Source organism: Melanerpes formicivorus, unplaced genomic scaffold, assembly GCF_026170545.1.
Source record: "Melanerpes formicivorus ecotype bairdi unplaced genomic scaffold, bMelFor1.0.p_v2 SCAF_2, whole genome shotgun sequence".
Taxonomy (NCBI): Eukaryota; Metazoa; Chordata; class Aves; order Piciformes; family Picidae; genus Melanerpes; species Melanerpes formicivorus.
The window spans coordinates 49796224-49810582 of NW_027142354.1; the positions used below are offsets into that span (position 1 = coordinate 49796224).

General features: G+C 39.1%; 1 protein-coding gene and 1 long non-coding RNA gene across 3 annotated transcripts in view; one reads left to right on the forward strand and one right to left on the reverse strand.

Moving 5' to 3' along the window:
• ATP10B (ATPase phospholipid transporting 10B (putative)) overlaps positions 1–8457 on the forward strand; it is a 51513-nt gene extending 43056 nt beyond the window's left edge. The window contains 5 exon segments of the mRNA XM_068148482.1: positions 117–317; positions 2100–2180; positions 2284–2388; positions 2837–3024; positions 6130–8457. Of these exon segments, the coding sequence (XP_068004583.1) occupies positions 117–317; positions 2100–2180; positions 2284–2388; positions 2837–3024; positions 6130–6637 (1083 nt within the window). The 3' untranslated portion in view covers positions 6638–8457.
• Positions 8458–11190: 2733 nt separating this feature from the next.
• LOC137445862 (uncharacterized) lies at positions 11191–14147 on the reverse strand. 2 transcript variants are annotated; one of them, XR_010988507.1, is made up of 3 exons: positions 13694–14147; positions 11690–11733; positions 11191–11344 (listed from the first exon to the last, which is right to left on the reverse strand). It is a non-coding gene; the product is annotated as an uncharacterized lncRNA (long non-coding RNA). The 2 variants fall into 2 exon arrangements; XR_010988508.1 differs by having other exon boundaries at positions 11191–11399.
• Between the last annotated feature and the right edge of the window lie 212 nt (positions 14148–14359).

The window sequence follows — 14359 nt, forward strand, 5'->3', positions numbered from 1 at the left end:
ATCTGGGACCTAAAGGAAAAATGAAGTCAAATTGGTATTAAGGATGTGCTTCTGCCCAAGTGGGGAGCCACATTTCGCCATGTAACAGAATGGTTTTTGTCTTTGCTTCTCCACAGAGCTATGTCAACTTGCTCTTCTGGTACCAGTTCTTCTGTGGGTTCTCAGGCAACACAATGATAGATTACTGGCAGATGATATTTTTCAATCTCTTCTTCACCTCAATGCCACCTCTTCTCTTTGGAGTCCTGGATAGACATGTTTCTGCAGAAACACTTCTAGTTTTACCTGAGTTGTACAAAAATGGACAAAATTCAGAGGTATGTCTTGACTGCTGAAATAACTGCTCTATAAGCCAAAGGAACACAGGGGATTTGGTTTTGCAAGGAGGGAAGGAAGAGTTTAGATTTACTTGGAACCAAATGATCCATGTATGGTTTCTAGTTTACTGATGTTCACTAAAAGAGGGTGTCATTGTAGCTGCCAGAAGAACTGGTGAGGAACACATGATTAAAGTTGCTTCCTGGAAGTGAGAGTGCTTGGTCACAGCTGGAAAATGTAAATGGGAAGGTTTATTCTGCCATTAAATATATGGAGCAACCCAGTTTGGAATCATCATGCTGCATTCTAATGAGTAAAGTTATGTGTTAGTAGTGAACCATCTCCCTGTTTGGTGTTTCTGATCTGAAGAGATGATGGAGCAAATACACATGTGTATGTATATATGCATACACCATAGATGCCTATCAAGTTCCTCAGTTAAGGCATAGGGAGAAATTAATAAAGCATGATTAGAAACATAACAAAAGAGGGTAAAATAGTTTAGGTTAAATTCTGCTCAGATTTGGTGCCTCAAACAATTTCAACCCACTGAAGAAAAAAATTATTGTTAAAATGATTACAGAAAAAAAGTGTCAAGAAAATGCAAACACTTAAACTAGTAAACAACCCAACATTGTTTTCTACTCTGAAGTTCAGAAATACAGCTGTAAATTCTTGAAGGATTTTATCAAAATTTGCTGTCTGGGCTGTTCCAGGCATGAAGTGTTTCATTTATTAAGTTCTTCTACCTTAAATATGAAATAGTCAGTAGTGATAAACCTCAGAAAACATGAATTAAATATACCACGTTTTTCATCTCAGTTTGCCTGTCAGGTTTAGAGAACCAGTCTGCTCCCTGTGTGTTTGCAAGGAGCACACATATACAGGCAGAGATATCTGGGTTTGCATATACACACAGTGCAGTAGCACTTATTCCCAAACTGCCCTTATATCTTTAACAGGAAATTATCAAAATGTTAATGGGCAAAACCTGAAGTGGCTTCAGTTTTCATTCACAAAATTGCAGGACACTTAGGAATTTTTGTGTCCTCATACCAACTTTCATTATCCTGGACTGTGAGTTTTTAGCACTGATTATCACTAGGGATTCACATAGTGTTTAACATTTGGGAAAACCTAGGCAAGGGAGTGTAGAATTTGAGGAGTCTCTGTAGGATTTTCCATCCTTTTTCTCAGGAGCTCTTGAACCTCAGATATATATGAAACAAATGTTCTTCACCATTTTGAAGAGGTCATTGGTTTTGCTTTGACATTTTGTCTGAATTGAAACAGCAGAGGCCTAGCCTTCTGTCACTCCAATGATGCATCCCACTCTATGGAAGCATGGCCCCAGAGGTCACTAGATAAGTTTAAATATCATCAGTAGTCAAATCAAACTGTCACAAAATAGGTATTTCAACAGAATGAACCTCAACAGAAAGGATTTTTGATCATTTCCAAAGCTCTAGGAAGAGCTTTGTTTGAAAATGGTTTTGAGGAGTGGGATCCATTGAGGAGAGATGGAGCTTCATGAAATTTGTTTTTTTAAGACTCTTAGTTGACTATCTCCTCTTCCAAAAATTTGTCTTTATTTAACATAGAAAATGCCTGTTCTAAGATAAGCCTTTGGGCTAAATCAGCTATTCAGGAGGCATTTACTCATGAAGGGACACCGGTTAGCTATAATCAGTGGTGTGAATGGAAGGAAAACAGACAGCATTTATGTCTGCACTAGATATGTGTCCCCCATCATAATGATTGTTATCTATAAACTCCTGCAGATATACAAGCTGTCAACGTTTATTATTACAATGTTGGATGCCTTCTATCAGAGCCTCATTTGTTTCTTTGTCCCCTATTTGGTAAGTACTATGGTCATTAGTATTCTCCTATCATCCTTTAAAAATAGAAAAATTTACTTCTGAATAGTGGAGATTCATCACAGTCTGTCTGCCTGTTTTCTAGACTTACAGGGGCTCTGACATAGATGTGTTTTCCTTTGGAAACTCCATCAATACCATCTCCCTCCTGACCATTCTCTTGCACCAGGCACTAGAAATGAAAACATGGGTATGTGTTTGACCTGTCCTGCTCTTTTTCTTTTGTGACTGTAGCATGTTGTGTAGGCATGGCATTGTCTTTCAGAGTCATTTACCTGAATTCTGGGTCACAAAAAGCACGTAACAGATGCACAGAGATTTCACAATATGCCAGAATTATTACCCTCAGGATAATACCGTCATGGGCGCAGCAACAGATTTTGTTTCTACTGTGCCTTTGGACCAGGACAGGACACAGTTTTTACTTACTTCAATATATGAGAATATGTTTCCTAAAGAACTGCATTCACTGTCACTGTTATTTTGTAGGTTAATCTCCAGGTGTTTCTCCTGCTATACTTTTCAGGAGCTGGATTATTGCTTATGTATTTTCCAACCTGTCTTTGTAACCTTTTGTCATACACCCAGAGCCCAAGTTTCACAAGCATGGCTGTCATTTCATTCAATTCTGCTTACAGACCCTGTTCCACCTGGTAACAATGATTTGCAGTGTGCTGTTTTACCTCATCTTCTCTCTCATCTACAATGCCGTCTGCGTGGTCTGCAACCCTCCCACCAACCCATACTGGATTATGGAGAGACAGTTTTCAGAGCCCACCTTCTGGTTATTGTGTCTTATTACCCCGGTCATCGCACTCCTGCCAAGGTTGGAACATTGCACTGTTTCCTCTCAGTCTTTGTTTTGCGGACATGCAGGCATTTCAATGAAACAATAATCATGTTGTGTATAGGAATATGATATGATATGATATGTTGGGCATGTGTACTGCACAGGGATAAGTGATCAGTATGAAAGTCAGATGGCTGGGTTCAACTTTCCAGTTCATGAGCCATAAATTTATCCAGTTATATAACCCTAGATGAGTCACTACATATCTACTGCTTTTGCTATCCCATCGGGAAAACCTTACTTTCTGGGGTGCTTCAAAGTTTACCAGCACAAATCTGCTACACAATTGTTCACTATCATAGACACAATGTTGTCTTGCTGATCAAGGCTAGAAGGCAAGCCTTTGAAATGTTCTTATGTGCTTTAATCTCTTTCTTAAGCACATTTCAGTGCATTACTAAGCCAAAAGTAACGTTTCTAAATGAAACAGTTTTCTGCATTTCTGAGTTTTACTCTGTGCAACAAATCAGTTATGTTAAAGATAGCTTTAACTGAGGCTAAATAATATTTGGAGAGGAGTAATTATTTTGATAAGCTGCTAAAAAAAATGGATTTGAAAACATGACTCTGTTTCCATACATGTATATGGTAACCTTACTACTTTTGGTCCCTATTATCTTAATCATTCTTTAAGCAGGTAAGCTCTGTCTGAGTTGCACTGCTTATGCGTGCTTGAACCATGAAAGGAATGAGTTTTTTTTCACCTGGTCTCCTTCTCCTCCTAATTGTCATAAAGTAGTGCAGCACATTTGTATTGCAGGAATCAAGAAAATATTTTTAGTATCTGTTTTGTAAGTGCTGTAAGGCATTAGAATCTGAGCCTCCACTTTGTCTAAAAAACTGAATCTTTCAAGCCTACATAATATTTTTCTTCAAATTAGTATTTGCCCCTTTGAGTTAAGATGCTCTTGTGGCTTCATGTTACATAACTTCAGGTCAGGATAAACAACATATAGTTCAGCAAGGTCTCTTGTCTTCTAGGCAGGGCACCTCTTTCCAGTCTGTTGTGTTCCTATGTGATTTTTATTTTCCTGTCAGCCTTCATTCACAGTGTCATTTTTGACCCTGAGCTACATCCTAAAAAGAGGTTAGAAAATTCTTATATCCATCTTGGGAATTCAGCAAGGTTAAGATCATTGGTGCCTCAACAGAACATTGAGCTTAAACATTTATATTTTCAAAAGTGGAGAACTTCTGCTCTTTCACATAGGTACCCAGATTACTTTCAGTGCAGTCTGCAGCTCACAAATTATCCAGCCCATAGTTTCTGCTACAACTTAGCTGTGCCAGAGTATCATAGCAGTAGTGAAACCACCTTTTGTTAGAATGTGCTTGATTTTAAATTCAGTTGGTTCATCTCACCATGTTGCCTGCTCCCCTGCTATCTCCTTCAGAAACCAGTTGGAGCCCTAAGATTCTGCTTTCTTTCTAAGACACTTTGTTAAAGTCCTTGCTTTCCTTGGTTCTTCCTTTTGCTGCTGCCTTCTGTGCTAGCTGATACTTTGGAGACCCTGCAGGCACTGTGGGGGTGCTCACCGGTGTCCCTTCTACATGTGGGCTCTCCCTGGAGCATAGTCTGGCAGTGCTTGGTACAGAATGCATCTTCTGTGCATCTGCATCTCAAAGCTGCCTCTGAACTTGGCTTTGGGACATGAACAGCACAGCATAAGGTACTAAAATCCTCGAGTCTGAGAAGAAAGGGATCTTCTTCTGCCTGGCAAGGCCAGGCACTATGTCTCTTGGAGGATTTCAAAACATGAACTGGATATGTTTCTCCAGGTTTAGAAGGCAGACTGTGGTCTGCCAGGAAGCCTTGAAGAGGTCCTACAGGTCTCACATCCTGCAGGACTGTGGGAAGGGCAGGAGCAAGTGAAAACTGTTCACAGAATTACAGAATACATCTGGTTGGAAGAGACCTCGAAGACCATCCAGTCTAACCTTCAACCCAGCACTGAGGGGTCAACACTATGCTGCAGATTTACATGCCTTTTGAACAGGATGGAAGACAGAGTTTTGCTTCCTTTCTCTGTCCTCTTGTCTGGTCCACCTGTAACTTGTACAGAAGATACAGAGGACAACTTGAGGTGAAAGACAGGACGATATGATCCAAACTAGATCCACACAGATAGACCTATGACCTCTGTAGTGGTGTTCTTAGCAGTCCAACTGCAACTACTAACTGCACAGTTCCCAGACCTGAGATTCTATGGGACTGACTAGTCTGAGCACAGGCACAGCCCAGTATGTGTTTATCCACTCCTTCTGCAGACAAACCTGCAAAACCCACTGCCTTAAAAAAGCCTATTCTGTAATTAGCTCATTAGGCTTTTTAATCTTGTTATACTTATTTATGCATACATTTAGCAGCAGGATGTGAAGGTGGCAGCTTTCTTAATACAATTTCAAAGAGTCCCCATGCTTGTTTTAAAATAAATATTGAGGCCATCTATGTTAAGGTCAAATACTCTTAGAAATTTGCTTTGCAAGAGACTTTGGTTTTCAGACAAAACTGACTTGACACAGAGAGAATGTGTGCTCTCTCACTGCACAGAATATATAGTTATGTAAGTTCTCCATCCTGCAAAGGGCAGGTAGGACACACTTTATTTACTGCTTCCTGAGCAAATCAACAGGATGAGGTTTTTTAATGTCTGGGTTTATATTATCTATCAAATTAAGAGCCCTTCTTGAGCTTGTTTTAGCAGTATAAATATAATCCAAATCTCCTCAATTAATGCATCTCCTAGTAATCATCTCTGTATCCTTCTTGATCTGTTCAGCAATCAGGTGGCACTGTTATTATTTATTTAGTATTTATGTACACCTAGTTGACTCTATAAAGGTCAAGGTAAGTGTATAATTCCACATTGCATAAAAATACAGAAGTCAACTTTCAATCTACCAGGTACAAGGTGGACTCGATGATCCTCGAGGTCCTTTCCAACCTAAGTTATACTGTGATACTGTGTCTACCAGATGACTGTAAAGAAAGGAAAATTAGCAATGGGATTTGTGTTATATGACTCAGGTTATGGATGGAAACACTGGTAACACAATCCATTCTCTTCCTTTTTTCATCAGATTTGTAATTTCTGTTCTACGAGGAACCTTTGGAGCATCTCTGATTCTGAAAGCACAGCGGCTAGATAAGCTTCCCAAAGAGAAACAGGACCTTGAAATCCAGAAATTGAGATCAACAATACTAACTACTTCTGTTGCACCTGTAGCATCATCTGCACCAAATGAAGACCTTTACCAAAACATGAGCCACTTATGTGTGTCACCATTTTTACATCCAGTAGCCACAGCAGCTGTGTCTGGAGACACAGAAAGTCAGGGACTTCCCATATCTGAAGTGAATCCTCTCAGGAAGCAGATACCTGAAGAAGGCTACCATTTCTTTAATAGGTGGGCAGAGGAAGAATCTACTGCTACAGACCCTTCAGCAGGACCTTTCTGTGGCCGTTACCCTGTTGTACCCAGCAGGGTAACAACTCCTGGACAGAACAGTGGCAAGCTAACTAAAGATAATGCTAACAACTTTAGCCACGGAAGCCATCGGCGATCTGTGAGCGCAGTGACACTTTGAAGAAACAATCAGGAACAGGATCCACAGCCCATGTGGAAAAAGATACCATAGAGAAAATAAAAAGTATTTTTCTACTTAATGATGATGTTCACTGCAGAAGGGGAGAGAGGTGTGTGGAGTAGTGCAATAATACCTCTAATATGCAACTTTTCTTAAGTGCATATATAGTTTGGTTTTGTCATTACATGACTTGTTGATCTACCTGCTTTTGTCTCATTAGAGGAATGTTCCATGAACATCACAGAGTTGCTGGGAAATGTACAATTACTTTCTTTCATCAAGGAATATTTTCCTTTCTTGGTAATAGGGAAAATTGTACTAGTGATATTTCAATCTTATTATGCTATTGAGGTAATAGAAAGAGAATTCATTCTGTATTAAGCCAAGTCTTACAGCAACAGATTCCACTCTAGCTTTTACTGTTGAACTTAGAACTTACTAACTTAAAAGTTACAACTTACTAACTTAAAAGTTACAGTTCTGCCTGCAAAATATGTTACCACCTGGTATTAAAGGTATTTGCAGAATAATGAGGCTAGAGTGAGGCTAGAGAATGGTCTGGGTTTTAATATATTGACTTGATTCATATAATAATATCATGTCTATGGTCTGTTTCCCCTGAACAGTAAGCTCAGTATTTTTGTGCAGGCAGTGATTTGACCTGATACTGTTAAGGGAAGGACAAATGAGTTTACGAAGTAGAAGAATGCTAAAACTGAACTTCAAGAACTGACAGGACAACTTGGGTATAAATGGAGTCTACTTCTTCATACCTACAAAAGTAGACAGATAAAATAAGTCAAATTCAAAGATTTGTGTTCCAGAATCCTAAAGCTGTCTGTGCTTTTTCATCTAGAAATTCAATTCCTTTCTCCTATTTTCTGTATTATTATGTAGTATTGCTGCATTCAATCAAGTATAAATCATGCTCCTCCCCACAGCTGGTTACATTCAGTAGGTGATGGAGATCTCAGTGGAGACTTTGACAGGCAATATATGAAGATTAGTCACATTGCAGTAAGTACCTGGTGTAGAATGGCCTAAATATGCATAATAGATTCACCTTTGTCAGTATCACAGGGCAACAAGATGCAAGGGAGAAACAACAAAAAAAAGGAAAAAAGAAAAAAACAGACCATAAAACGTCACCATCGTCACTACCTATTGCAATGCAATGAAAGGTGACTTTGGTATTTCTTATAGAAATGTTGACTAGTGAGACCATTTCCCAAGCTTTCCTTTACAATATGGGATGAAACCTTAACTATGTTTAAATTGAAGCCATCTCTACTTTTTGTGAATCTAACACTGGCTCTGATTGAAGTAGGGTTTTTTTAGCCATTTTTTATACATGCTAAATTAACTTAGCTATTTACTACCTATCACAATGTGTGATCTGTTTAATAACCCATGTAGGAAACACTAATTTAACTTCTGTGTATTATAATTATTACTGTAACCATATTCTTCAAGAAGTTACTTAAAAGCAGCTCAGGCAAAACTGAGTAACATAGCTGCCACTGGGATTTCTAGTAGCCAGAGCAAGAGCACACATAGAACTGTAAGTGATGTACAAAATGAAGGGAATTAGGCATAGCTGACATTATCATTAATGGAGTGCGAGATTGCTCAAAAGTTTGCTCACTGGCTGGCAATGGACCTTGGGTAACAAGACCTAGGATCAAGCTTTTACAGTTTATAGCCATGTTTTTGTGTTAAATGGTCCATTTCCTTTGAACTTCAAGATGATGTAAATTTCTTATACATTTTATTGCAAAATGTGAAATGTTTTTATAGTAATAAATACAATATGGTTATGACTTGGTGTGTTGTTGAGAGTACAAAAACAGAGGCAAAGGAGTGGTTTTCATGTTGTCATCCATGAGTGGCAAATTTGTGTTTTCAGAGGCCACTCCTCTATCTAGCAGGCCACACAACAGGGGTGCTTACCATACAAGCTGGATAACAACTTTACATGAATGTGCAAGAGGGATGCACGGGTCTGGGAAAAGGGCAAAAGAAAAAAGGCAAAGGGAAGAATCCAGTTTGTTGTCTTCTCTTAGATGTCTCAGAAATACAAAATAAGGTTTTAAACTGTGTGGAGAGGTATGTGCTGTGCTCCAACACAGAAACAAGTTTTCCCAAGGATGAACTGTGTATATTTTGTCACTTTGTTGGCTGATGCTGCAATGTTTAATTCATTTGTTTGATTGCAGTTTGAGGTGATGTGGGAGTACAGAGCTGTTTGCTTTAGGGTAAGGTGACTGCGGGCAGGATGCAGCATGATTAGGTACTTGTAAGCGGCACTGATGAGTAAAAATATAAATGCAGAGACAAAGAGACTCTTGAAGATAATGATCACAGAGGGTGGGATTTAGAGAGGTGACCAAATAACACTGAAGATCTGCAAAGTACTTTTGACATTGCCAGTGATTGGAACTTACTGCAATTATCAGCGCCTGAGACAACTGTGAACAGTACTTGCTGCCTGGCTCTTTAATATAACACCTGATTATTCTCAGCTACATAAACAAGACTGAGAATGAATAGAGCCTGAATCGTTATTTTTCCAAAAATATCAAAGGGGTAGATGTCTGCTGTCTGAAGGCATTGAAGGTGATGATTATTTATTCACCATCCCCAATGCAGCTACTGAAGTACGCTCCCACCTCTAGGCATACTTTGCAGGTTTCTTTCCATGTTAGTGCCCAAAGAACTCATGTGGTTATTGTGTTTTTCCACAGGAGAGCAGAGTTCTTCAAATGATCATCACTATAACTAAAATGTCAGGTTTGGGCTCTACAAAACCAGAATTTTGACTGACTTCACAGAAACCAAGTCATTAGATGCTGCTTTGTTGTTGCCATCCATTCAGCCCCGCTACGCTAAGCCAAGATCTCTATGGGACTGAGGAGGGGAAGCAGTTTAACCCATCACTGCTGCCGGCACTGGGAGGGTTTTCTCTGCTGTATGTTATTACCTGCATCAGAAGGGTGGCACAAGAGCCACCAACAATCCCTTCAACTACTTCAGATAACTCTGACAAGAAATTTGTCAGAGCTCTGTTACATTTTCTGCTGTTCAGATCTTGTTCCCCATTTTGCTTGTAGTCTCTGTAAGAGTTCGAAGCCAGCTAGAAAGCAAAGCTGGGCTCTGAAGTTGAATGCATTGGTTTAATAGCTGCTGTGCTTGCAGTACTGTGGGCTGTTCCAGTGGATCATCAGATATTTCAGTCTTCCTGGGCATTGTACTTTGCATGAGATGGTAGGCATCCAAAAAAACCTCAGATGCTAGGAGTGTATTACTCCCAGTCACTGAAAAAAATGTATAAAATAAGTACCCAGTGCTTTGGATGATGAGTCCAAACACACCCAGGGCCTTCCTTCTGTATCCTGTAATCCTCTCTGGTTTACTATCGTTATTCTATTTAACCTCAGAGAGATAATTTAGGAAACTCCTGTACACTTACTGGCTCTATTTTTTAAAAAAAGACAAAAGTGACTCAGCCAGCTGCAAGCAGGTCGGTAGAGCCCATTTAAAATCAGCTGGATTCAAGTGAAGTTGTATTACAGCCTGTCTGGTTTTGTTGAGACTTTAATTCTAAAGACATTTGCCAGCGAGAGCAAACATCCTTATTTGCTCAGTCTGAATGGTTCCTCTTTCGCAATGTTTAAGCATCTTCTGGCCAATAACATCATGATCTAAATCAAGATTTGAGGTGGAGAGCAGATTCTTCACTTTCCTACTGTGTGCATGGGGTGGAGTAGCAGTTGGACTAGTAAGAACCGAGACCAGCATAATGACAAAGGAAGAACAGGAACATGTCCAAGGCCTTCTGGAGATTTCCAAACAAAATTCTTAAACTACTTTCAACCATTTCTCAGTGGTTAGTCAGGGCTTCAGTTGTCTAACATATTTTATGAGTAGAATGAGCAAAGCATGCATCTGTGTATGTTCTTGGTTAAGTGTGAAGGACTGTGAAGATTGGCCTCACACTTAGCAGTCTAAAACAATTTTGATTTTACTCTTGTTGCTGCAATGATTCAAATAAGATTTCTCCAAAAAATTGAACATATATATAAGTTATGGGAATATGTTCTTAAGATCCTTTGCTCCTTTTGATAAGCTTCAGTTTCACAGTAAGGAGGGAATATAGTCCAGAGACATCAAAGAGCCAGAATATTGCTTGAAGCTATTGGTTCTCAGATGAAAAAATAAAACCAAAGCTAAAAATTTACAGCCCAAAGGGATCTAACTCTCCAGCACCTTTCAATAAAGGAGTCCAAGAACACATCAAATAAATATTTTAAATCCTGATACTTATTTGGAAGGTGGCTTCTTTAAAAGGAATATTCTGGCAGCACAAGTGAATTTGACTTGCATTCATTTAAAATTTAGACTAATTTGCAGTTTCTTGAGATCACTCCACATAAGTGGTTATTTGTGGCATATCATCATTTCACAGAAATGCAAGGCAGCAGAGCATCTCAAGAGAGAGTCTCATCCCTTTGCAGCAAGGAGTTACACACAAACCACATCAGCTATTTGTCTACCCAAGTCTTTATTAATAAAAACAAACAACAACAACAAAACCGCTCCAAGAAATGAGATGAGAAGTACAGTGGGTCTTGCTTGAAGAGAACCTGCTTACTGGACCTTTGAAGATTCATCCATTATCCATCATTGAAGTAGAGCTTTTCTTTACTTCTAACGAACAGAAATATATCCCAATAATGGTCAGGATCCAGAGCAACCTCCTATGCTGTGATAAATGACAAGACTTCCATGGTGTTCAAAGCATTATCAGAATCCATTTCATACCTCATCTGTTATTATAAGCATAAAATGTGTAAATGTTCTCCACTGCTGTAAATGTCAGCGTGCTGGGGGCAAGTGCTTTGATTTTCTATCAGCAAATAATGTTAATTTATATAGTGTTTAATCACGCTTAGTGAAAGTGATGAACTTTAAAGAATGAGTTTCTTTCAAATCACTCAATCTTCACTTCTGGAAATGGACATCATCATTTATAAAATCCTGAAGATAACTTACCCAGCCTGGAGGCTTCACAGTGGTTCAGAGCTGACAGTAGAGCACTGAAACACAAAACCATTCAGACATCAAAATTGTTTTGACAGAGGTAATCTGGTATTCAAGCACAGGATTTGGAAGTTAACTTTGAAAACTAGAACCCTCATCTAAAACCATTCTGGCATCTTTCAGCAAAGTTATTTGCATTTATAGAAGATTCTTCATTACCTGATATGACACAACCTCAAAACCGTCAGTTTCTAAATAAAGCAGCTGCATTTACCAGGCCAGATTGTAAGTGGTTGGAAGGTAGGAGTGCTCCACTGGAGTAACTGGAGGTCTCTGCCTTTATATGTATGGAGAATCTCACCTACACTCTCCACCTGCTCTTTCTGAAAGGAAAGGTGCAAGTAAATGTATGGATGCAATAAACGGAGGAGACTTTTACAGGAGGGTAAGAGACTATAAATCCTCAAATCCCAAAGACATAGTGAAAGGTAACACTGCTAGTATCTTAGCAACCAGAGAAACTCAAAGACAAGCTGTAAAGGGAAATCAGCTATAGCCCATCTTTAAGAGCTCTCTCTAGTTTATATTTATTATGCATTCCTGAAACCGGATTTTTAAGCACAGCACATAAAAACACAGACTTTTTTTGTTGACAGGCTTCATAATTTTTGGAGGGGAGCTACATTTGTATATTTGGGTCAGTGACCACTCATTTGTTAGACCAATTTAATTAGTACATACTAGACTTGAAGGGCAGGCTGGAAAAGGGTAGAAATCTTCTGTGAAAGAAGGGATGGGTGTTGTTCTAGAGGGAGCACCCTGCCACCCTCTGGGGTCAATGGCAAAGCCTCTAATGCATTCAGTGGCACTGAGGTGTGTTCTATATATACTAAGAAGCAGAAGTCTGTGATATTTTCCCTTTTTTTTCCCCTTTTAATTAAATTGGCTTAGAATCATAGAATCATTTAGGTTGGAAAAGATCTCCAAGATCATCAACTCAGACAGCACTTTCACTAGAGTCTAGATTTTCTGGATTTATCTATCACCCCCTGTATAGGGAATCAACTGAAACAGAAGCATATATTTCACAGCAACCAGGTGGCAAATTTTATCATGATGCAGCCCATTTTCAAAACATCAGCTTTCCATGCAATGTTTTAGGTATATAAAAATGCAAAAACCTTAAAGCAAAATGGAAGTGGCAGAGTTAGTCAAATACTAGGATAATAGATGCTTATAAATGTCAGCTCATAAAAGCTTCATGTTCACTTTGTTGCTCTTTCATTGTAAGAGTTTCAGCAGCTATTGCTTGCTATTATTCCTATCATCATTAACCTTCATGCTAATGACCACAAACATCAAAAGTCTGAAATGTATTTCATTGAAAGCATGTCCTTAGATATGCTCTATTTGTTACATGTAATAATGTTTTATTCTCCTACTGGAAAGCTACAATCACCTGGGGGGGAAAAAAAAAGTAGAAAAGAGGTTAAAGTACAAATTAGTTGTAATTGATAAAAAGCAGATAGTCAATGGTTTACAGGCAAAACTCCATTTTATAGTTTCAATGATATATGAAAATCCTTCTGAAGATTGGTAAGGGGTAGGCAATTGTTCAGAATCCCCTAAGTGATCACATTCAAGAAATATCTTGTCTATCCAAAACTATTTATCAAGCTCTAATGAATTCTTTCAGCATGGAAAATATTGTGTTTCAGCTCACAGAAGTCAAAACAGGGAATTTATGGCAAAAATGATGTTATTAGCTTGTGCAGAGTTCCTTCTTTGTTCAGCCACTCACTGTTCAATTCTGCTAAATAATCAGATCTTTGGGAAGGGGAAGAAAGTTTCTGAAAAAAAAGAAACTCTACATAGGCAGTTTTAAAACACTTTCAAGACCTAAGGTCTATGTGCTGAAACCATTTGCCTGTCACCAACAGCAAGGTCTTATAGGTCTTCTTATTTACTGAACACCCATCCCTCTCCAGGCTTTTTGGGACATTTTTGTTTTGTTACCTGACTTGGAGCTGACTCAAGGGCATTTTTTAATTAGAATCCTGAGGTTAAGAAGTCACTTGCTGGATATGTGAGCTTTCCAGAGCCAGCCTCTTGGGATGCTCTTTCCCCAGTGCAGAGGTCCAGGGTCAAAAAGATGCAGGTGCCAGTAGCAAAATGGATTCTGTGCTGCTAAAACAGAAAGAAAAGAGACTGGAGGAAGTTTGTATTTTTCTAGATCTAACTATGCAACAGATGGTTTAATAGTCTCTCCCTCTGCAGTGGTGTTCTTAAACTGAACCAAAATATATAAATACCCTAAAATAAGGAGGGAGAGGATGCCCTGCTGGATGATGTGCCCCAAGAGGGTCTAACCCTAGGCAGCTCTTGCCTAGGAAAATAAACACACTGCCTCAGGGTTCATCAGTTGCAGGTGCCACTCAGCTATGCTGACAGAGCTCAATACATCCCAGGAGCTAGGGAGCAGTCTCACTGTGGTTGCCCTCCACATCTGCAAGTGGAAATAATAATCCCTGACACAAGTGATATAAGAATAAACATACTTTAACTCATCAGTGGCTGGCATGCTGGCAGAAGTGATGGAGTCAGAAGAGGCCTGGAAATGTTGGTCCCATATACAGACAGGCCCTAGATCAGACTGATGAGGAGAAATCCTTGCTATTGTAT